Source organism: Pseudochaenichthys georgianus, chromosome 13 (genome assembly GCF_902827115.2).
Source record: "Pseudochaenichthys georgianus chromosome 13, fPseGeo1.2, whole genome shotgun sequence".
Taxonomy (NCBI): domain Eukaryota; kingdom Metazoa; phylum Chordata; class Actinopteri; order Perciformes; family Channichthyidae; genus Pseudochaenichthys; species Pseudochaenichthys georgianus.
In genome coordinates this window covers 39926765-39948335 of record NC_047515.1, presented here as the reverse complement: position 1 = coordinate 39948335, position 21571 = coordinate 39926765, and the positions used below count along the sequence as shown (strand labels likewise).

At 44.5% G+C, this 21571-nt stretch overlaps 1 protein-coding gene across 7 annotated transcripts in view; it reads left to right on the top strand.

Moving 5' to 3' along the window:
- trip12 (thyroid hormone receptor interactor 12) overlaps positions 1-21571 on the top strand; it is a 48574-nt gene that overhangs the window by 9757 nt on the left and 17246 nt on the right. For 4 of the 7 annotated variants that reach the window (XM_034097577.2, XM_034097570.2, XM_034097572.2 and 1 more), the window contains 18 exons: positions 2424-2529; positions 5551-5687; positions 6150-6233; positions 6409-6504; positions 6591-6742; positions 8696-8731; positions 8828-8923; positions 9017-9109; positions 9200-9361; positions 10166-10234; positions 10320-10485; positions 11238-11355; positions 14029-14185; positions 14762-14915; positions 17222-17450; positions 17581-17699; positions 18048-18255; positions 20475-20575. In XM_034097577.2, coding sequence (XP_033953468.1) covers positions 2424-2529; positions 5551-5687; positions 6150-6233; positions 6409-6504; positions 6591-6742; positions 8696-8731; positions 8828-8923; positions 9017-9109; positions 9200-9361; positions 10166-10234; positions 10320-10485; positions 11238-11355; positions 14029-14185; positions 14762-14915; positions 17222-17450; positions 17581-17699; positions 18048-18255; positions 20475-20575 — 2283 coding nt within the window. The remainder of the gene's footprint in view (positions 1-2423; positions 2530-5550; positions 5688-6149; positions 6234-6408; positions 6505-6590; positions 6743-8695; positions 8732-8827; positions 8924-9016; positions 9110-9199; positions 9362-10165; positions 10235-10319; positions 10486-11237; positions 11356-14028; positions 14186-14761; positions 14916-17221; positions 17451-17580; positions 17700-18047; positions 18256-20474; positions 20576-21571) is intronic. The other 3 variants (XM_034097578.2, XM_034097575.2, XM_034097574.2) reach the window with 2 other exon arrangements.

Sequence of the window (21571 nt, the reverse complement as noted above, 5' to 3'; positions counted from 1 at the left end):
TTAGCAAAAGTGCTCCACATCCAGACGGAGGAATGCACCGGGTTCCACTGTCTTTCTAGCAACTCTTTAGCCCCATCCACGAGTAACGTTTCCACGTCAGGTGTTATGTATGCTAGCAGCAACACACAGAGTTAATTATACAAAGTTTCAGCTATTCTGTTTACAGTTCTGTCATCACATTATTTAATACGATTTGTTAAAACATTGTTGTTTCTTTTGATGTGAAATATTATGTATTTAATTTAAATAAAAAGCAATGTTAGTTTTTTTCTCCCAAAGAACCGATAAGAGTACCGTTAAAGACCGGATCGATAATCGGTATCGATAAAAGTAGTAGTACCGTTACAGTGTTTCCCCTAGGATGGAATCATAGCAGCGGTGCTAAGGCACGTGAGCCGAGCATAATGTGAGCGTAGAGCGTGTGGAATTTTTTTTAATGCGCCCCGCCAATTTGTTTCTATGTGTCTGCCAGCACAAGAAAGGCTCTTGAGGCCTAGTACCAGGGCCGGTTCAAGCCAATTTGCTGCCCTAGGCGAGATTTTATATATAAAGAATAAATGAAAAATCTCTACAAAAGATACACAACAAAAACAGAAACTTATTGACATAGGTAATATACGTCAAAATAGCGTCAAATGTATTCAGTATTGTATGAACATGTTTGAATTGGGGGGTGGACGTCACATCCTCTAGGGGGGTCCGGGGTTATGCCCCGCCGGGAAGATTTTTTTTGAACATTTTAAAGTCAAATGCTTCAATCTGGTGCACTTTGAGCACACAATTACTAGAGACTAGATCTAGGGGGTACAACTCTAAAACACCCATATGAAAAAGATCGGTTTACATTTTAATAATCAAATAAGTATATGAACATAACCAACAACCTACCATAGCCAATAACAAATAAATGTACCTTATTTTATTTTTGTTCTTTCTTATCTTATTTGACCTAGTTAACATTTATTTATTCATGCATATTTTTGTATCTCGCCAACTTTAAACAATATTTTTGGTTTACTGTCCTATAGTATACATTGGAATGATTTCAAACCTGTTTTTATTTATCCTAATAATTATAAAGGAGTGCCTTGGAAATATGAGTTTCCATAAATAAACGTTTGAGACCCACTGAGATAACTTAAAAACTAAAATTAACTATCTAAACACTCGGAGTCCTTTACCTCACTGAGCCTCTCAGTCAGACAGGAGAGCTCTCCTCCACCCTGGTTGTAGAAACATCTACTTCTTATATCCGTTAGCGCAGCTAGCACCAGATTCTAATAACAACAGCGCCGGTACCGGTGCGCTCTCTCCCTCGCTCCCACGCTCGCACTTTGGCTGTGAGCTGGGGGCGCCTGATAAGCCATTATCCCCCACTTTCATCACTTACAGCGCCCATCAGGGCAAAGTGTAACCAGGGTGAAAAGGGTGTTAGATTTACTTGATTATGATTGTTGTTGCATCAAGGCCGAAAATTAGGATGAGCGTCAACAGTATATAAAAAAAAAAAAAAATTCCCCTCCCAGAGCTACCAGCGCAGCGCATCCCAGATCTGGCACCCTAGGCGGTCGCCTATGCCAAAAATCGGCCCTGCCAAGTACATGCGGCAATTTAGCAAAAATACACCTTTATTGAACATACAGTTAAATCCACATAACAAACAATCAAAAATGAAAAAGGGTCGCCACTTATTATTTATTTTATTTATTTTTCCGGTACCTGGCTGGTGCCCCCTTGCAGCGGCGCGCATATTTCAGCAGCGGCGCTGCGCCGCCACTATTTGTATATAGGGGAAACACTGCGTTAAAACCTTAATGATACCCATCCCTCTGTGGGTGTTTGTGGGGGGTATTATTATGACAAATGTCTCAAATCCTTCACAAACATCACACAGGTCTTGTCAGGGGGAAATGGTTTGATTCAGTCTTATATTGATAATTGTCTATAATGTAATTACCAGGAATAAAAAGGATAACTTTACGTAGTCCTCACTGCCTTTGGGTTATTTCATAGTTTTGGCAGATTGTGGGAATAAATTAGTTTGAATAATTAAAGCTTCAGGTCCTGACGGCTGTTATGATATCAGTCAGAGGCAAAACCAAACTGCCTTACCCAAGGCTGAACAATTTCCTCATCAGTGTCGTTTGTGTCTCACATGTCGATGTTGCAACCGAACACTACACCTGCTGTTAGCATGCCACTGGTAGCACGCTACACTTTCATGGGATTTGATGTTCGTGGAACTAAATGTTGTTTCGTACTTTCCAGGTTTTTATTTAAAGCATTGAAGTGAAACTAATTCACAATTTGTCTTTGCCCTGGCCTACATTTTCCTGAGCATTTATCCCAGACTAAAGAACTTGATACCAGTGTTGGCACCTTGTCCACATGGCTTACATGTGACCTTTTTATTTTCACCCTAGGTTTGAGGAAATCCACTAAGAAGCGCAGCGAGTCTCCTCCAGCAGAGCTCCCCAGCTTTCGGCGGAGCACACGCCAGAAGACCACGGGCTCCTGTGCCAGCACCAGGTACTGATCACTGTGAAGCCTTACTGGAGACAGAGGGCATGCAAATGTTGAATGGATGTGACAATTAGGAAAGTACTGTCGAAGTGGCTCAAATGGTGGAATGAGCTCCCATTGACAGCAGAAAGCTTACATACTAATGAAGGACTGGCTTACCTAAAGCCAGTTGAGTAGCACTTGAAGTGTTTTGGCTCTATGAAACCTGATGTACTTTTATGATTCTGTTTTCTCCAAGTTTGTATCTTCTTGGTCGAACGCTCTTATTGTAAGTCGCTTTGGATAAAAGCGTCAGCTAAATGCAATGTAATGTAAGTTGATGAGGCTCATAAAACAAAAACATTTAAGGGTTTAGAGCAGGGGTGCCCAACCCTTTTTGAACCGAGAGCTACTTTTAAAGTTGCCAGTCTGCCGAGATCTACCAGTCCAAATAGAGGCGTAGCCATTACTGACAGCCTACTACCAGGTAAATACACACTTCTACTTGTATAAAACTGACCTTTGTACGATGAATACCTCATAAAATACTGCAGATCCTTTATCTTACCTCTTTCTGATCTATTCTACACACACACAAGTATTTAACTGAAGTTACACAACAGTGTTGTTGATACAGAGTTTGAGTTTATTCACACGTCACTACAGTGGGTAATGTTTTCAAGAAACATTGAACAGTGCTGCCACATATGACACAGGGAAAAGAAAAGACTCTGAACCCTTTCTTTGCCATTATATAAAAATAGTGTTGCTACAAAAGTATAAATGAGGCTTACTAATAAGACAACTCAGATCTGAAGCTACACAGGAATCTGCTGCCAAAGTGCAATAAAAAAGACAAAATTAATAGAATCAAACCCTTTTTTTGTTGCATTTTAGTCGAGTATAAAAATAAATGCCTTTTTAAAATAGGATGCAAGCAACACTAGTTTCTTAACCTGAATTGATAATAGACTATAATCAATTTAAGTTTGCATTCTTATACCATTTTGTACAATAATTATAAAGAATAAGTTCAAACAAACTAAAATGTACAGCTGATTAATAACGGTATCTAACTTGAGTTTTTATCATATCAAAAAACCTTGAAATGCTATTGTTGTTTTTATTACGCGTCGGCAGCCTCCAGGAATGCTTCTTTCACAACTTCGCCGTCTTTGAAAGACTTCATGTGTTTCGCAAGAACGTGACTGACACGATAAGATGCTATGGTAGCAGCCTTGCTCTTGTTGTTGGGCCTGGGGAAAATGGACTGCTGTGCATTTAGCTGTCCTCTCAGGCCCCTCCCCTTTTGGGAGCGTAGGGCAGAATTAGGACGGAATTCCGTCTCGTAGCGTTTGTGCACTGTTTTGAAATGCCGCTCCTAAATTACCCTTCTTCGATAAAGCCACGCTCGCATTGCAGACGAGAGACAGATGGACTTTGAATTGGAATAGATACAAAAATAATCATCCTCCCACTCGGAGTGAAAATTATATATGTTGGGCTTTTTTGCTTCTGCCATAATTGCGGTCTTGTGTGTGTGCGGACTGTCACTCCAGTTGACACGGACAACGTCAGCGAAATAGTGCCCACGCCCCCACACATGGGGTCACGCCGGCCAATCACAAAGCTTTGATACGTTCAAGTGCATTATTCTGGCACAGGAAGATTATGTTACAGGACATTAACGATAAAACAGAATATTGTTGTTCTATTTTTAGACACATCTCGCGATCGACTGGGAATCTCCCCTGGTTTAGACCATCACTCATACTTACTTCACCCATTATCCTTTCAAAATACCATTGATAATCATAATTCATTTGCAGGGAGGCTAGTACTCTGTACAGCAGGGCTATTCAATTAGTTTGGAATGGGGCCGGTTGATGACAATGATCCAAAGCAAGGGGCCGGGAACAAGATGGCTTGAAATATGAGCAATCATGTTAAGAGCTTTAGATACAGTAAATACTACAACAGCATAGTGGAGTGCATATATTGTGTTTCATTAAATCAAATATAGCCCCAAGGCCTTTATGGATCTAAATGGCAAGTTCAGAACTCAGTAGGCCTACATGTGAAGCTAATGTAACCATTTGATTTGATTTAGGTGAAATGATCTAATCATTCACGCAGAGATGCAATCATGACAGGAGTTGTCTCTACAGTAGCTAGTAGGTGGGTTCGAAACCCGAGCCCGCCGAAGTGTTCAGGCAATGTCTTCCCCTCTATCTCTCGATGTAACACCCTCTCTGAAATAAAGGCACACCGACAAAAAAAATAAATGTTGATTTCTTTTTAACATTATACTCAATGGGCCAGTAAATGTCACCCCGGGGCCGGATTGCGCCCGCGGGCCGCCAATTGAATAGCCCTGGTTTAGACCATCACTCATACTTACTTTATCCATTATCCTTTCAAAAAAACATTGATCATCATTCTCTCTCAAGTTCCTAATCCTTCAATGAATATATAATTTCAATGCACAGTGAGCTAAAGTTCCCCCTTTTCCTTCTGTGCAGTATCAATCCGAACGGGGACAAGCCTGCTAGTTTATGCTAACAGGAAACTCACTCAGCAACCAGGTCCCGCACGAGTCTTTAAGTTGTTTAAAAATGTGTCTTGGGCGTAGAAGTGGACAGCAGTAATTACAAGTGTAAACCACCAAGACGCATTGTGTTGCCATCACTCAAACCACTTAGCAGTTAGGTCTGTGACCCCTATGACCACATATCCTTTGTAGTGTACACACTAATGCTTCCTGATTCTCCTGACTTTCCTTTGGTTTCTCCTTCTTATCTCAGTTGGTTCTCAAATGGTGTCAAACCACGTCGGAACATGTTGAAAAGCTGTTGATGATATATTATGAGTCTGTCAAACATGCCAAGCCAATAGACCGGGTTTTTGCAATACTTTAATTATTTAATATCCAGCATGGACAAGACATCAATGGGCACTGCTGCCCTGCATTACTTTGACTTCCATTATGATGTATGATTCTTCAGTGTGATTATTCTGCTGTGGCTCACACTGTTTCCCTCTCTGCAGTCGGCGGGGCTCAGGCCTGGGCAAGCGCGGGGCAGCCGACGCTCGCCGACAGGAGAAAATGGCCGACTCTGACAACAACCAGGACGGGGCCAACTCGTCAGCTGCTCGCACTGATGAGGCATCACAAGGGGCTTCAGGTACCCATCAGGACACTGTTTTAATTCCTGATTGACAGTAGTACATAATATCCGCTTTCACACCAAGTACTTTGCCTCACTTAGTTCCCAGCACTAAGTACCCCCATGGAACTAAGAGCAGATCGCAATCAGAAATTGGAACCCTTTTCTCCCCAGGAAAGCACCACCTCTCTAGCAGGCACTAAAAAGGGGGTAAAAGTTCTCATGAACTAAGTTCTCTTTTTGGTGTGAACGCAAAATCCCAGGAACTATCGGAACTAAACGGGAAAAGTACTCCGGTGTGAACGAGCCTAACGTCCTTTTTATAGGCCTTTAAATCTATGGATGATCCAAAGTATGAACCCTCTTCAAGCTTTATTTTACGGCTTAAATGTGAAAAAAATGAAGCCATTAACTTGATTTTTCTTTCAACTGTTTCACCTTTTATTATTCATTTTGATAAAATATTGTTTCTGTGTCCAGCTTCAAGCTCAGTTGCTGGAGCAGTGGGCATGACCACCTCTGGAGAGAGTGAGTCTGATGACTCTGAAATGGGAAGACTTCAAGGTACATTAACCCCCCCCCCCCCCCCCCCCCTCTCCCCTCGCTGATTTTCCAATGTTTCCCTGCTTAGATTGAGCTTTTGCAGACTACGTCACTATATGTTGAAGAATTAATAAGTCTATGCATGTCTGATCGTTCTGTATAGTTTGTTCTCTAAACCTAGCTGTTGTCCCTTTAGCCCTACTGGAGGCCAGGGGTCTCCCCCCACATCTTTTCGGGCCCCTGGGACCCCGCATGTCGCAGCTGTTTCACAGGACCATTGGCAGTGGAGCGAGTAAGTCAAACCTTCTTGCACTAACTTCAATTCTCTTCACGTTTGGTAAGCTCTGAATAACCCCCCCCCCCCCCACCTGTGTCCAGGCTCCAAGGCTCAGCAGCTCCTGCAGGGTCTTCAGGCCACAGGCGACGAGTCCCAGCAGCTCCAGGCTGCCATCGAGATGTGCCAGCTGCTGGTGATGGGCAACGAGGAAACACTCGGTGGATTCCCCGTCAAGAGTGTGGTGCCCGCTCTGGTCAGTCTCATGTGTTCCTGCGTCATTCCCAGCTGTCCTGTGTGTTGTATGCCTCGCTTACACACACATTTACACCTGTTGGTCGTTTTATATCACCTCACCAAGACCTCCAAGTTCATGTCATGGATCTTTTCATAATATCCATGTTCAAAATATCTATGTAATTTATTTATTCAACCTCCCAAAAAAGCTCTAGCTTATCTCCAAATACCTTTTAGTTATGAATTTAGAAAGCGATGTGTTGTCCTCACAGATGATCTGTTTTCACTTGATTAGATTGAAAGTTAAATTGAGCATCCATAATCCATCTAGCATTTAACAATAATTTCCACCCAGATATGTGTTGCTGAAGACAGCAATCAAATCATATTTATTTTTCAAATATGTATATCTCTAGAATTTATTTGGCGTTGCATAAAGAACAGAACTTGCTTAAACTATAGCTTCGGTGAAAAAACAAAATACAATTTTAATATATTTTGACTGTATTTTTTCCCAAAAAGGATTACTTCAACGTCCTTTAAACTGTTTTATGGAAAAGTGGTCATTACTGCTCCATCAGTCAGTGACGCGTCCTAAAACCAGGAAGTAAACTCCTTCCGGTTCCTTCGTCAAAAACGCAATCGCTCCATAGGATTTAGGAAAATAGCTGAAATAAGGTATGTGGTTGAAACACATTTAAGAGACGGATCACGTTTTGTTCAGCCGGATAATCTCCACATGTCTATCCTACTTTCATCATTATCTAATCGTAAATCTCGTCGTCAGAAGCAAAATGCTAACGTTATGCTATAAAGGAACTGCAGCAGGGTCGCTGCTTCAAAGTCACGCCGACTTAAGATCCATATTCAAACACACAGATTCTAAAGTGTACAAGTTGAAGCGTTTGTTTGAACACTTTGCAGGAGGCAGGGACTTGCTTTCAAGCAGAACAGGGCAAACAAACTTGGAGTGTTTACGTGTTCGGTGTAATGACGTACAGAATCAGAATACCTTTATTAGTCCCACGGAGGGGAACTGTGCGTGGTACAGCAGGAAAAAGAGCCACAGACAGCTTAATGTTACATATGTTAACTATGTGACATGCATTTAAAAAAAGTACTAAGTTATGATATAATAAAAAATAAAAAAAGTTACATAGTTTAAAAAAATACACATCCTGTAACAGTTCTTAGGATTTAGGCAGTGTGTGTGTGTGTGTGTGTGTGTGTGTGTGTGGGGGGGGGGAGGGTCAACTAGGGGCTGCGCTGGTTGTATAGTCTGACCGCTGCAGGAAGGAAAGACCTGCGGTACAACGTCCTCGACAACCTCTGTAGTCCTATTCAGCCACTTGTTGACAACCATCGCTTTTCAGACACGTCAACTCTTCACAAATCGCCAGGGGCGCCGTAAGGGGGTGAAAAGTTAGGACGATTCTAAGGGCCCGTGACTGACAGGGGTCCAGACCATTTTAGAACATTAAGAAAAACATTTTTAAGTAACCAATGTGATATCTTTTCATGGGGCCCAAAATCCCTGGCAGCGCCGCTGGTCGCTGCTGATGTATTTACTGTCGTAGAACAACACGTGATCCGTCTCTTCAATGCGTCTCAACCACAGACCTTATTTCCAGATATGTTCCTAAACCCTACGGAGACGAGGGAACCGGAAGTGGTCAAATGCTAACTTACTTCCGGGTTTTAAGACGCGTCACCGTGGCACTCTATATCATGACTATTTAAAAAAAATAAAAAACGGTTTGAATAATATGTCACACTCCGTGATATTGCATTGCGTGGTTTTATTACATAAATAGATATTTGTACCGAGTGGACTTTAAGGTCTTCTCGTTCTGAATTGCGCGATCAGAACGCTTTTCATAGAAAATGAAAAATACTTTTGTTAAATGTTGTTCCTGTGATCTTTGACTACCACTAATCTAATCCCAAATAACATTGTACTTTTTATTCACAGATTACACTGTTGCAAATGGAGCATAACTTTGATATAGTGAGTATTAAAATGAACTTTTATTTGTTGTTCATTGTTTGTGTCTTCCATTCTTTGTAATGCCTGTGTATTCATGCGTGTGATCCGTGCCCACAGATGAACCACGCCTCTCGTGCACTCACGTATATGATGGAGGCGCTCCCCCGCTCCTCTGCTGTGGTGGTCGATGCGATCCCTGTCTTCCTGGAGAAGGTAAGACGCCACCCATCTGTCCCCGATCGCTTGTTAATTTGCAACAGTGTCTTTTTGATATGCCAATGCCTTGTTCCACCTCGGTGTGTGCAGCTGCAGGTTATCCAGTTCATTGACGTAGCAGAGCAGGCCCTGACCGCCCTGGAGATGTTGTCAAGGCGACACAGCAAAGCCATTTTGCAGGCTGTAAGTGTCCTTTTTGTCTTCCCCCTTAAATGGTCCCGTCTGTTCGCCACAATGACGCTCAGCAACACTGTTTTCATGTCCTGCTCACAGGGGGGGCTCGCCGACTGCCTGCTGTACCTGGAGTTCTTCAGCATCAACGCTCAGAGGAACGCCCTGGCCATCGCAGCCAACTGCTGCCAGAGCATCACTCCCGACGAGTTCCACTTTGTTGCTGATTCTCTGCCACTGTTGACTCAGAGACTCACACACCAGGTGCGTGTATTCTCCGAGTCACACAAGTGTAACACGCAACACCATCCCAGCAGGGGTTCGACTCTAGTGGAGTTCTCATTCCAGGAAAAACCTGTTGGAAACAAGAAGCCAAGTTATACCTTAATGGGTTTGTTCATTGTTTTCCCATCAATGAGGGAAAAGGCCTGCGTGTACCTTCTTATTCGCTTTGTACAGTTATATGACCACTGAGAGAAAAGTCGATGCAAACGGCTTCTTAACCGCATTAAGGAAGTAGGGGATGGAACATCGCATGACATGTCGATTTAAATGGAGATCATATACAGATAAAGAGAGAATACATGTTGTGTTTTGAATGTACACGGTTCAGTTTGCCAGGAACTACATCAACAGTGGTTGCTGGTAGATGTTGGGTTGTTTTCCCATCACAAAGACCTGCACTGATATACTCTGGGTCGTATGAGGAGTCAATAATGCCACAGTTGCATAACAGAAACAGATTGTGAGTCACACAGCTGGATTTCTGTAGGCATACAAATGGAGCTCTGCCTCAAGATGTTCGTGTTTGATCATAACATAGAAACACTTAAATAGTTTTGTAGTTGGAGCCACTGAGGTGCCGCTTTGTCGACATAGTTGACGCACACATGAGCTTGTCTGAAGAATAGAAGACGGATAAGAAATGTTCTGGTTGAACACTCGGTCCATCTGTTCTCCTTTAGACTTGAATCAGCTTTCAATTCAGATTTGCATTGAAGTCATTTCTTTCAGGACAACTTATTGTAGAGATTCACTAATGGCTATATTCCTAAACATTTCTTTCAGGATAAAAAATCCGTCGAAAGCACTTGCCTCTGTTTCGCCAGACTGGTGGACAACTTTCAGCACGAGGAGGTTTGTAAGACTTGCCACACTGTTCGCCGTGTTTGTGTTGACTGCTATCGAACTCCCGACGTTCAATATTACTGTGTACGCACAGAACCTTCTGCAGGAGGTGGCGTCCCGTGACCTGCTGACCAACATCCAGCAGCTGCTGGTGGTGACGCCTCCGGTGCTCAGCTCGGGGATGTTCATCATGGTGGTGCGCATGTTCTCCCTGATGTGCTCCAACTGCCCCTGCCTGGCAGTCCAGCTTATGAAACAGAGTGAGTAACAGACACACACGCAAATATAGCATACAATCGTACTGTATGTTCTCACTACACAGGGTGTTGTTGTGCTCAGTTACTACTAGGGCTGCTCAATTAATCGTATTTTAATCGCAATTACGATTTTGGCTTGCAACGATTCTGAAAACAATATCATGGAAGCCGTGGCGCTGTAAAAAGCACGACCAATCATCTGAGCCGGCTAAAGTAACTGGATGGCCTACCTGCCTGTCAGCCTTCCATCGGGGCACACACTTATCTCGTGCCCTCATTGGTCATGTGCGCGTTCGTGTGTGTTGGAGGAGGGGCTCTGTGAGGAAGTCTGAAGGAAGGGGCAGATTTTTTTCGGCTGCGTACTTTCAGATTCTAGCGCACTCGAGCTGGTTTCTCCAAAATTACCTTCCCCACCTTTAACGTGAGGAAATGAATTCCAGGTCTCAAATCTTTAGAAATATTAGAAATGAGACGAGGACCTTTCAGTCAGCGTTACACAGTGATAAAGGTCTTGCTATCAATGAGTAACTCGGCTAGTGTTGTCAAAGCAAATGCCTGTAATTGTTATATTGATCATTCTTAAACAGCGGTATCTTGTGTGTGTTGGTGCACACGCTGAAGCTTAGACATCCCACAGTACACGATAAAGCATTTCATACTCGTTAAGTCATTTGAACCATCTGGACGTATTTTAAATGTACAACAGGCTTGGTAATAACATAAATGTGTTTGTTTTACCTTTGACTTCTCAACAGACATAGCAGAAACTCTGCGCTTCCTCTTGTGTGGTGCATCAAACGGCAGCTGCCAGGAGCAGATTGAACTGGTACCCCGCAGCCCCCAGGAGCTCTACGAACTGACCTCCCTCATATGGTAACGTCTATTCACCTAAGATCGACCTCGGGAACACAAGATATTACACTTTTTGAGGAATTGGGGTCCCTAACTGGGTGGGGGGGGGGGTGGTCAGAGGGCTAGTGGTTTGATCCCCAGGCCCTGCTGTCAAAGTGTTACACTGTCCATGGGCAACATACTCGGCTCCCGTAGATATGTCCAACGGTGTCGGCTGAATTAATTGTATTATAATATGTGCCACGAATGTTAGTTCAGCTTCTCCGTGTCCTGTAAACACAGATACAAGAGTTTTGCCGCAGTACTCGATTGACAAAGATAATAATTTCAGTCAAATAGTTTAACCCTGAGATGCACGAGTGACTACACTCTTCCATAGGTGGGTCAAAAAGGACCCGTATTAGAATAATGGGTTTTTATGCCATTTGTGATTTTGGTTAAGAAAAATCTCTTGGATAATATTTCACTTTTTTTTGTACATTTTGAAAAAAAACGTTTTGAACATATCGATGCAAAGATCTCCGCTATTCTGAGACCCTCACAGTATTCCAGTCCCTTTTCAAAACTCATCTCTTCTCCTCTTGTCTACTCAAAGCCCCCCCCCCCCCATCAATACATGCCGGTTGATCAAGTTTGATAGTCCTATACCCCCCACCCTAACCTTCCCTTATATTGTAAAGCGATTTTGAGTCCTTGAAAAGCCCCATACAAATATAATATATTATTATACTGACCGGTATCAGATCTAGCTGTAAAATAATCTTCCTGAGAGGTGTCACGTGTAGTGTTGCACGGTGTACCGATACTTGAAAGGTACCGCGATACCCTGCCGTTAAAAACGGTACGATTCCTCCGTTTCATTAGTATCGGTACTTTAAGAATGACGGGGAAAAGTACTCCCGTGAAAAAGCGCCGTTTTAATAAGAGCCGTGTGTGTTCAGCGCTCTGCTTCCACTCCCTGCACTGCAGACGTGCCTGCAGTCCCGCCCCTCTCAAGCACGCTCAAGTGCCTCCCCTCTCTCGTGCACGCGGCCACGCGCTAGCTGCCAGAGCATGTGAAAAAACGAGAAGCATGGCTGAAAGAGGGAGTGCAACTGCCGCTGCGCCTCGGCTTGTTGACAAAAAAGACGCCAGAAGTCTGTGAACGGGCGGTTCAGGTGTTCAGAGCAGAGCTCCCTGTCGGAGCGGCAGAGCATGATGTGCACTGAAAAGTTTTTCTGTCGCAATATTATCGTTGAGCAAACTTAACTAGCAAACTAGCATCACTATCTGCTAACGTTAGCTTTAGCCTTCGTTTTCTATTCGTTTTTTTCATAGGGTATAAACGGAGGTGGTATAAGTATATATCTTGTACTTGAGTAAAAGTAGAAGTACCCAGGTCTTGTACTTGAGTTAAAGTAGAAGTACCAGAATGTAGGAACAATCCTGCAATCAAAATGTTCCCAAATAAAAGTACAAAAGTATTATCATCAAAATATAGTTAAAGTAGTGACAGTAAAAGTATAAGTACTCAGGTCTTGTACTAGAAGCACCAGAGTGTAGGAATACTCTGTTACAGTAAAAGTAAAAAGTAGCGACAGTAAAAGTAGTCATTGTGCAGATTGGTCCATTTCAGAATAATATATATGATATGTTTTATAATGATTGATCATGAAAGTGTTCTCAAAGCTGGTGAAGGTGCAGCTAGTCTGAAGTACTTTGTAGACTGCAGGGTAGCTGGTGGATTTACTCCAGGTGGAACTAAAGTCTGATTCAACACTTGGTTATATTTCACATCATTCATCCACATCTGTAAAGTAACTAAAGGTATTAATACATGTAGTGGAGGAAAAGTACACCATGTACCTCTGAACTGTAGTGGATTAGAAGTACAAAGTAGCAAAAGAAACATTGAAATACTTAAATAAAGTACAAGTATCTCAAAATTGTACCCAAGTAGTACTTGAGTTTATGAACTTAGTTACTTTACACCAGTGGCTATAAAGATAGAAAGACTAAGCCTTGCACAGAGGCATGAAAATACATTTTCAAAATGCTCAACAGTGCTGCCAAAATGTTAAACTCACTGCTACACAATTAAAATAAATGCTTTTATATATATTTATATTAGATGTGACTCTTTGGCGTTTCTGTTATTATTACCTGCTGCTTTAGTTGTTCTGACTGCTAAAATCATCTGTTATTCCTAATTTTAAATCCGATATTCCGTGGGGTCGGGGGCTCGGATCCTTGTCACCTTTTTCATACCTGATGAGTTTGCATCCCTGTTTATATTTAAGACTGTTTCCCTTTTTTTAAGAAAAGTATCGAAAAAGAATCGGAATCGCAATTCTTGACTTGGTATCGGTATCGAAACCAAAATGTTGGTATCGTGACAACACTAGTCACGTGTAATGTAGTCTGTGTGGTCTACAGTGAATGTATTCCTGACAGCAACAGGTGATAAGAGTCAAAGGTTCCCATAGGATAGCATTTTTTACCCACTTATGGAAGCTCGGGGTAGAAATACAAAAACTATAATTTCTTAAAATTTAAAATGTGAATGGCATCATATCCAAAACATGTTTTTTGAGGAATAGCTGGAATATGAAATGATAAAAAGATACTTCAAGAAAACCACCTCACCGGGTTAAAGAAAAATGATCAATTAGACAACATTGTATATCTCTCTCTAACCCCCTCCTCTCCCTGCAGTGAGCTGATGCCCTGCCTGCCCAGAGAGGGCATCTTCGCGGTGGATGTGATGCTGAAGAAGGGCAGCGCTCAGACCACAGAGGGCGCCATCTGGCAGTGGAGGGACGACCGCGGGCTGTGGCATCCCTACAACCGCATCGACAGCCGAATTATTGAGGTATATATCCATCTCCCACTCTGTGTATCGCTTACACCTCAGAATGCTTGAATACATCAATAGATATCATCAATGTTGAAATTAGGGCTTTGCAATTAATCGTATTTTAATCTTAGTTACGATTTTGGCTTGCAACGATTACGAAAACAACTTAATCGAAATAAATAAAACGATTTTAATTTTTTCTTTTTTAGAATTATTTTCTTTATTGATTTTTCAGTTGAATTATACTTAAAGTTCCGGGTAATCAACTGTTAAAAACATATTGTTCCCATTTTTTTTTCAATAAATTGATGTTTTCACAGTAAATGGATAATCGTTTTTAATAATCGTGATTTTTGCCATAATCGCACAGCCCTAGTTTAAATATAAAAAATTAAAATAATATTAAAACTCAGTAATTGTTTGGACCTCTTACACACACAACAATATTGACATTTTGCATAACTTGACAACATTCAGTCTATTTACTGTGTATGAGCATCTCTCATTACATTTACTCACACACACAAATGTGGGGCTTATCGGCCTGGGATACTGATGCTGGGTGTATCTGGTGATTATCTTGCCCTGCAGACAGCACACCAGAACGGGGAGGATGAGATCAGCTTGTCAACCCTGGGCCGTGTGTACACAATTGACTTTAACTCTATGCAGCAGATCAATGAAGACACAGGAACAGCACGTGGTATCCAGAGGAAACCCAATCCTCTTGCCAACCCCAACACAGGTAATGCACATCTGTCCAGATCAGAGATGTGTGTGAAGATGACAGTGTGTCGTACTTAATCTTAAAATCTTTTTCTCACTCTCATAGGTTGGTTATTCATTATTCTTTAGGTCAACTTCAGCATTATAATTTGTTTATCGTGTACATCGCCACACATTTAATGTGTGCAAGTCGCCTGGCTGTGTGTGAGCCCTGCCCCTCACAGCGCGCCTGGCTGTGTGTGAGCCCCGCCCCTCACAGAGCGCCTGGCTGTGTGTGAGCCCTGCCCCTCACAGCGCGCCTGGCTGTGTGTGAGCCCCGCCCCTCACAGAGCGCCTGGCTGTGTTTGAGCCCTGCCCCTCACAGCGCGCCTGGCTGTGTGTGAGCCCCGCCCCTCACAGCGCGCCTGGCTGTGTGTGAGCCCCGCCCCTCACAGCGCGCCTGGCTGTGTGTGAGCCCGCCCCTCACAGCGCGTCTGGCTGTGTGTGAGCCCCACCCCTCACAGCGCGCCTTGCTGTGTGTGAGCCCCGCCCCTCACAGCGCGTCTGGCTGTGTGTGAGCCCCGCCCCTCACAGCGCGCCTGGCTGTGTTTGAGCCCCGCCCCTCACAGCGCGCCTGGCTGTGTGTGAGCCCCGCCCCTCACAGCGCGCCTGGCTGTGTGTGAGCCCCGCCCCCCTCACAGCGCGCCTTGCTGTGTGTGAGCCCCGCCCCTCACAGCGCGCCTGGCTGTGTGTGAGCCCCGCCCCTCACAGCGTGCCTGGCTGTGTGTGAGCCCCGCCCCTCACAGCGCGCCTGGCTGTGTTTGAGCCCCGCCCCTCACAGCGCGCCTGGCTGTGTTTGAGCCCCGCCCCTCACAGAGCGCCTGGCTGTGTGTGAGCCCCGCCCCTCACAGAGCGCCTGGCTGTGTGTGAGCCCCGCCCCTCACAGCGCGCCTGGCTGTGTGTGAGCCCCGCCCCTCACAGCGCGCCTGGCTGTGTTTGAGCCCCGCCCCTCACAGCGCGCCTGGCTGTGTGTGAGCCCCGCCCCTCACAGCGCGCCTGGCTGTGTGTGAGCCCCGCCCCTCACAGCGCGCCTGGCTGTGTTTGAGCCCCGCCCCTCACAGCGCGCCTGGCTGTGTTTGAGCCCCGCCCCTCACAGAGCGCCTGGCTGTGTGTGAGCCCCGCCCCTCACAGAGCGCCTGGCTGTGTGTGAGCCCCGCCCCTCACAGCGCGCCTGGCTGTGTGTGAGCCCCGCCCCTCACAGAGCGCCTGGCTGTGTGTGAGCCCCGCCCCTCACAGCGCGCCTGGCTGTGTTTGAGCCCCGCCCCTCACAGTGCGCCTGGCCGGCAGACACGGCACTCCTGGCTAAAATGCTGGGCACTTCTTTATGTAAACAAACACGCATGTAAACGAAAAAAATGTTAGACCTCAGAAAAGTTATCGAGTTCATTTTTATTTATCGTACGATAAGTCAATTAATTGCTTATGGCGACAGGCCTACAAGTCGTTGCACTTTCCTCGCATTCTTGCAAGTCCCTTCATTAAGGGAGAGATTACAGCTGATTAATCTGAGACGGAGCAGCAAGCTGCAGTCTGTCTGTTGAAGTGTTTTTTTCCCAATTGTGTGTATGTGTTAGCCTCATGTGTGTCACCCCGGGATTCCACCGGCTCCGTCTACACCGCGTTACAGCTGTGCCACGGTTTTGTTCCGACCCTCCTACAGCGTCAAACCCCACCGGGCGCATTTCAGAAGCGGAGCGTCTTGCCTGCCGGCTCGCAGTTTTTGTAGATTTGGGCATATTTCCTTGACGGGCTACTTTTGTGCAGACAAAGTTAATAATAATTGTAATATTCCAGTTATAAACGACATGAATGAAAGATGTGTTGCTGTATTTTAGTGGTTAAAAAATGCATTCATCATCATACTTATTGTATATATATAATTTACACAGTGCCTGTACACTGGAGGAGAACGCTGGCATTCCTCCTCCTACTTGAAAGACTACGGAGGGATAGGGTCTGCAAAATTAGTTTATTTTGGGGATTGACCGGATGCTCTGACCGGTCCACTTCCTGCCTGGCGCTATGCAATGCCTCGCGCCGAAAATAAACCAGCTGCCTATTTTTAGCGGAGCCCAGCGCCGAGACGCTTCTAGCCGTAACGTGGCGTGTCTGGTGGAATAGCACCCATTGACTAGAGTGGCTGCGATCGCTGTGAACGCCGCGGCCGTAACGCGGCGCAGGCGGACCCGGTGGAATCTAGGGGTAACGCAGCTTCTCCATCCCGATTCCGTGTTGCGACACCGTGATTTAGAGAATAACTCTGATCTGTTTGCTGTCCGTCTGCAGGGGGTCACCAGGAGGTTCGTCGAGAGGATGCACGAGCCCAGTTGATGAAGGATGACCCCGAGCTGGCAAAGTGCTTTATCAAAACTCTGTTCGGGGTCCTGTACGAGGTGTACAGCTCGTCAGCCGGCCCTGCTGTCAGACACAAGTGCCTTAGAGCCATCCTCAGGATCATCTTCTTTGCTGATGCAGAGCTGCTGAAGGATGTGCTGAGGAACCACTCTGTGTCCAGGTAACACCAGCTTCACGCTATTATTAACTTTACAAGCAGGATCTGACGCAAGATGAAGACACAAAGGGAAAACAAGTAAGTCTTTAAATTGAAAGTAAATGGACTTATTGTTGTTTTCTTTTGTCTCCAGTCACATCGCCTCCATGCTGTCCAGCCAGGACTTGAAGATTGTAGTGGGGTCTCTGCAGATGGCTGAGATCCTCATGCAGAAGCTGCCTGATGTCTTCAGTGTTTACTTCAGGAGAGAAGGTAGTGGATAACCCCGTGGAGCCACCTTGTCTTAAAACCCTGATAGCTTTCAGAGATCTCATCGTTTCAAGCTGCATTTTTCCACTTGCAAATCGTTGTCATTTTGGAAATAGAGCGCAGTACTTATTTGTTCATCTCGACATCTCATTCCACAGAGGACACATTAATGTCTCCCCTAGCAAAGTTCTCCTGCTGTTAGTTAACATGTTTAAGTTTGTAAATTGTGTTGCTGTAAGTGTTTTCCTTTCCAGTGCATTTCCAAATGTTTTTCTTAGCCCGTTCCAATATGCCATTTCTTTAAAAGCTTGAGACCATTTCTAACATTTGTCTTTCTGCTTCCTCCTCCAGGTGTGATGCACCAGGTGAAGAACCTGTCCGAGTCTGAGAGCTTTCTAGTCACTAGCCCCCCAAAGGCTTGCCCCAGTGGTACTGCCAGTTTGTGCACGACCACCATCAGCACTGCCTCCACTACATCTGCTAACAATGCAACTCCTGACCTGGGCTCGCCCAGCTTCCAGCACAGCATGGACGACTCCCTGGACCTCAGCCCACAGGGGTGAGTGTGTGAGCATGTGTGGCTTTACTTTACCCGTCCGCAGACACAAGACATGTTTCTAACACAGATCCATGTTCATCAAATCAAAGTTTATTTATAAAGCACTTTTAAAAGCGAATTTTGGTCAGGCCAAAGTGCTGTACATGTAATAAATACTACAATCACAATAAATTACAGCAGGTATATAAAAACACAGGGAAAAGTCAGGGGTCGTGCTCCGCTCTGACTGAAAGGCCAGGGAGAAGAAGTGGAAACTCATCTGCATCCTCCTTGCGTCACCGACTGTTTGTGTCGCTAATAGAGCGCCGCAGTGACGCGTCCTAAAACCCGGAAGTAAGTTAACATTTTTACCACGTCCGGTTCCTTCGCCAAAAAGCAACGGGATCTCTCCGCAGGGTTTAGGAAAATATCTGAAATAAGGTCTGTGGTTGAAACACGTTGAAGAGACGGATCATGTTTTGTTCTACGACATTAAATCATCAGCAGTGAAAAACGATGGTTGTTACCAAGTGGCTGAACAGGACTACAGAAGTTGTGGAGGTCGTTGTACGTCATTACACCGAACACGTAAACACTCCGCTAAGTTAGTTTCTGTTCTGCTTGAAAGCAAGTCCCTGCCTCCTGCAAAGTGTTCAAACAGACGCTTCAACTTGTTCACTTTAGAATCTTTATTTTTTAATATGGATCTTAAGTCGGCGTGACGTTGAAGCAGCGACCCTGCTGTAGCTCCTTTATAGCATAACGTTAGCATTTAGCTTCTGGCGACTAGATTTATGATTAGAAAATGATGAAAGTAGGATAGACATGTGGAGATTATCCGGCTGAACAAACCGTGATCCGTCTCTTCAATGTGTTTCAACCACAGACCTGATTTCAGCTATTTTCCTAAATCCTACGGAGAGATGGCTTTGTGTTTTTGCGAAGGAACCGGAAGGAGTTTACTTCCTGGTTTTAGGACGCGTCACTGTGCCACTCTAACTAGCTGTGTAATTATCTCTGAAGCGCAGTAGAGACCTCATTACAATATAGCAGAGTTAACACAAATGAATCGTCGGTGCCCTGAAACGGATAAGAATGTTATAGGGATGCACGATATTGGTTTTTTGAAACCGATACCTATACCGATAACTTCCTGCTTCTCAAGACCGATACCGATAATAAAAAAAATGTACGCCACTAATTATTTTAACTAGGGCTGTCAAGTTAACGCGTTAATAACGTGTTAACGCAACAACAAATTAACGCCACTAATTATTTTAACGCGATTAACGCTTCGAGTTTAAAATACCATCGACAAGCTGATGCTGACAGCCCCGCTCCTGCCGCCCGCTTGTGGCAGACCACACTTCCACGCTCACCGGCAGGCACCGACTGGCCATCGGCAGGACTGTGTGTGTGTGTGTGTGTGTGTGTGTGTGTGTGTGTGTGTGTGTGTGTGTGTGTGTGTGTGTGTGTGTGTGTGTGTGTGGCCCGAGCGAGAGACCTTACGTGCATTGTTGTTGTTGTTAGCATCTGGTGCTAGCTAGCTGCGCTAACGGATATAAGGAGCTGTTTAAATGAAAACAGAGGAGCGACATTTCGCCACAACTGCACCGAGCACTTGACTTGATGCAGGAAGAAGACAGCGGGACATTGTACGAAAAGTCAGCACACTCAGCAGCACGGATAGTGCAACATGATTGCAGCTCCGGTTCGAGCATATGCCTTTAGTTGCACATAGCTCCAACGCGCCATATTCACACACACACACACACTTTGTATTGTATTATTGTCTTCGTACGCTTCGATGGCGATGTTTCAGGTGACTGATCAGGTTCGAAGTATTAGGGAGCGCTGGATTTGTGAAGAACTCCCCTCTTCCTAAACCACTAACACCACAGTACTGGCAAAACGGGAGGAGCCGAGTGAAAAACAAGCGCCCCTCATCCCAATCCACCCACACCGCAGTATTTTTTTCTTTTTTTTTACCCAAAAAATATATTGTATATTATCGGGGCTATTAATACTGGTATCTGGTTTATCGGGATGACGTCATAATTCCTAATATCGGACCGATAATTATCGGACCGATAATTATCGTGCATCCCTAGAATGTTAACTGATGTGTGTTTGTCAAATGTTTTGATTTTTTTTATGGAAGGGCAAAGAGTTGTTTATGTTACTATCATGCTCTTTGTTCCCCAAGAGCATGATAGTAATTATGTTCTTCCTCATTCTAGGCGGTTAAGTGACGTCCTGAAGAGGAAACGGCTACCCAAAAGAGGACCGAGAAGACCTAAATACTCTCCCCCAAGAGACGATGATAAAGTAGACAATCAGGGTGAGTTCAAGTGCTGCTGCTCTCCCTGTTTGAGTGTCTGATGTTTCAAAGATCCCCTCTAAAAAAGACCTTTCTGCTGGTGGACTACACGCCGTCCACCGCGGAGAATAAACAGAAGGGCAACCATGACAACCTTGCTCCGGGGTCTTCTTCGCTGCTTTTGGTGTATTTTGTGGCGGCAGCAGCGCCACTTACAGGCCTGGCATATGTACTACAGCGTTTCCAGCATTTCCAGCGGTCCAGTGTGAACGGACACGTTAATGAATCGAATGCGTGTGAACGGAAGACTTTTTTGCGTATGCGTTTTACTGTATGCGTCCTCGTGGGGCCGGGGTCTAAGCCAAACTATATCCGGTCACAGAGATCTGCTATTTTAAAGTAAGGTCAACACATATCTACCCTAAATATAGTCTATATTAAGAACGAGAAAAGTTTTAACATATATATTGTTTTTTGTAAACATATGACAAATGTGTGAGGGGGATGACGTCAGAGCATCGTCCTATGTGCCGGGCTTAGCCCCGGACAGCCCCAGCCCAATTTAACCCCTGGGTATTTGTGAGGGAGCTCCTATATGGCATTACCCCGCTGAAGCTCATGAAGTTTAATATTTAATATTTCAAAGTTTTGTCAATTGTTTTGTTTATTGGTCAAATACTGGTTTCTGAGGAGTTCTACTGGAATGAAAGAGCACAGAAGCAACAAAGCAGCATGCTGCATTAACCCTGACCTTCACAGAGAGGTTGAAGTTCATGTGGAGAGGAGGCTTCAGTAGTCTGTCTGCACTCTGTTTAGTTGTGCTATCTTACAATCAATAGTAAATGTGAGGTAAAGTGTGTCGCCAATGTAACCGGTTAGAACTCGAAGTTGCGATGAGGTCTTAAAATGTATGGAAAGGGTCTTAAAAAAGGTCTTAAAAGGTATTAAATTTGACTTCAGGATTCCTGCATATACCCTGGCAAGGCAAATTGAGAGCATCTTTGCGAAAGGGAATTA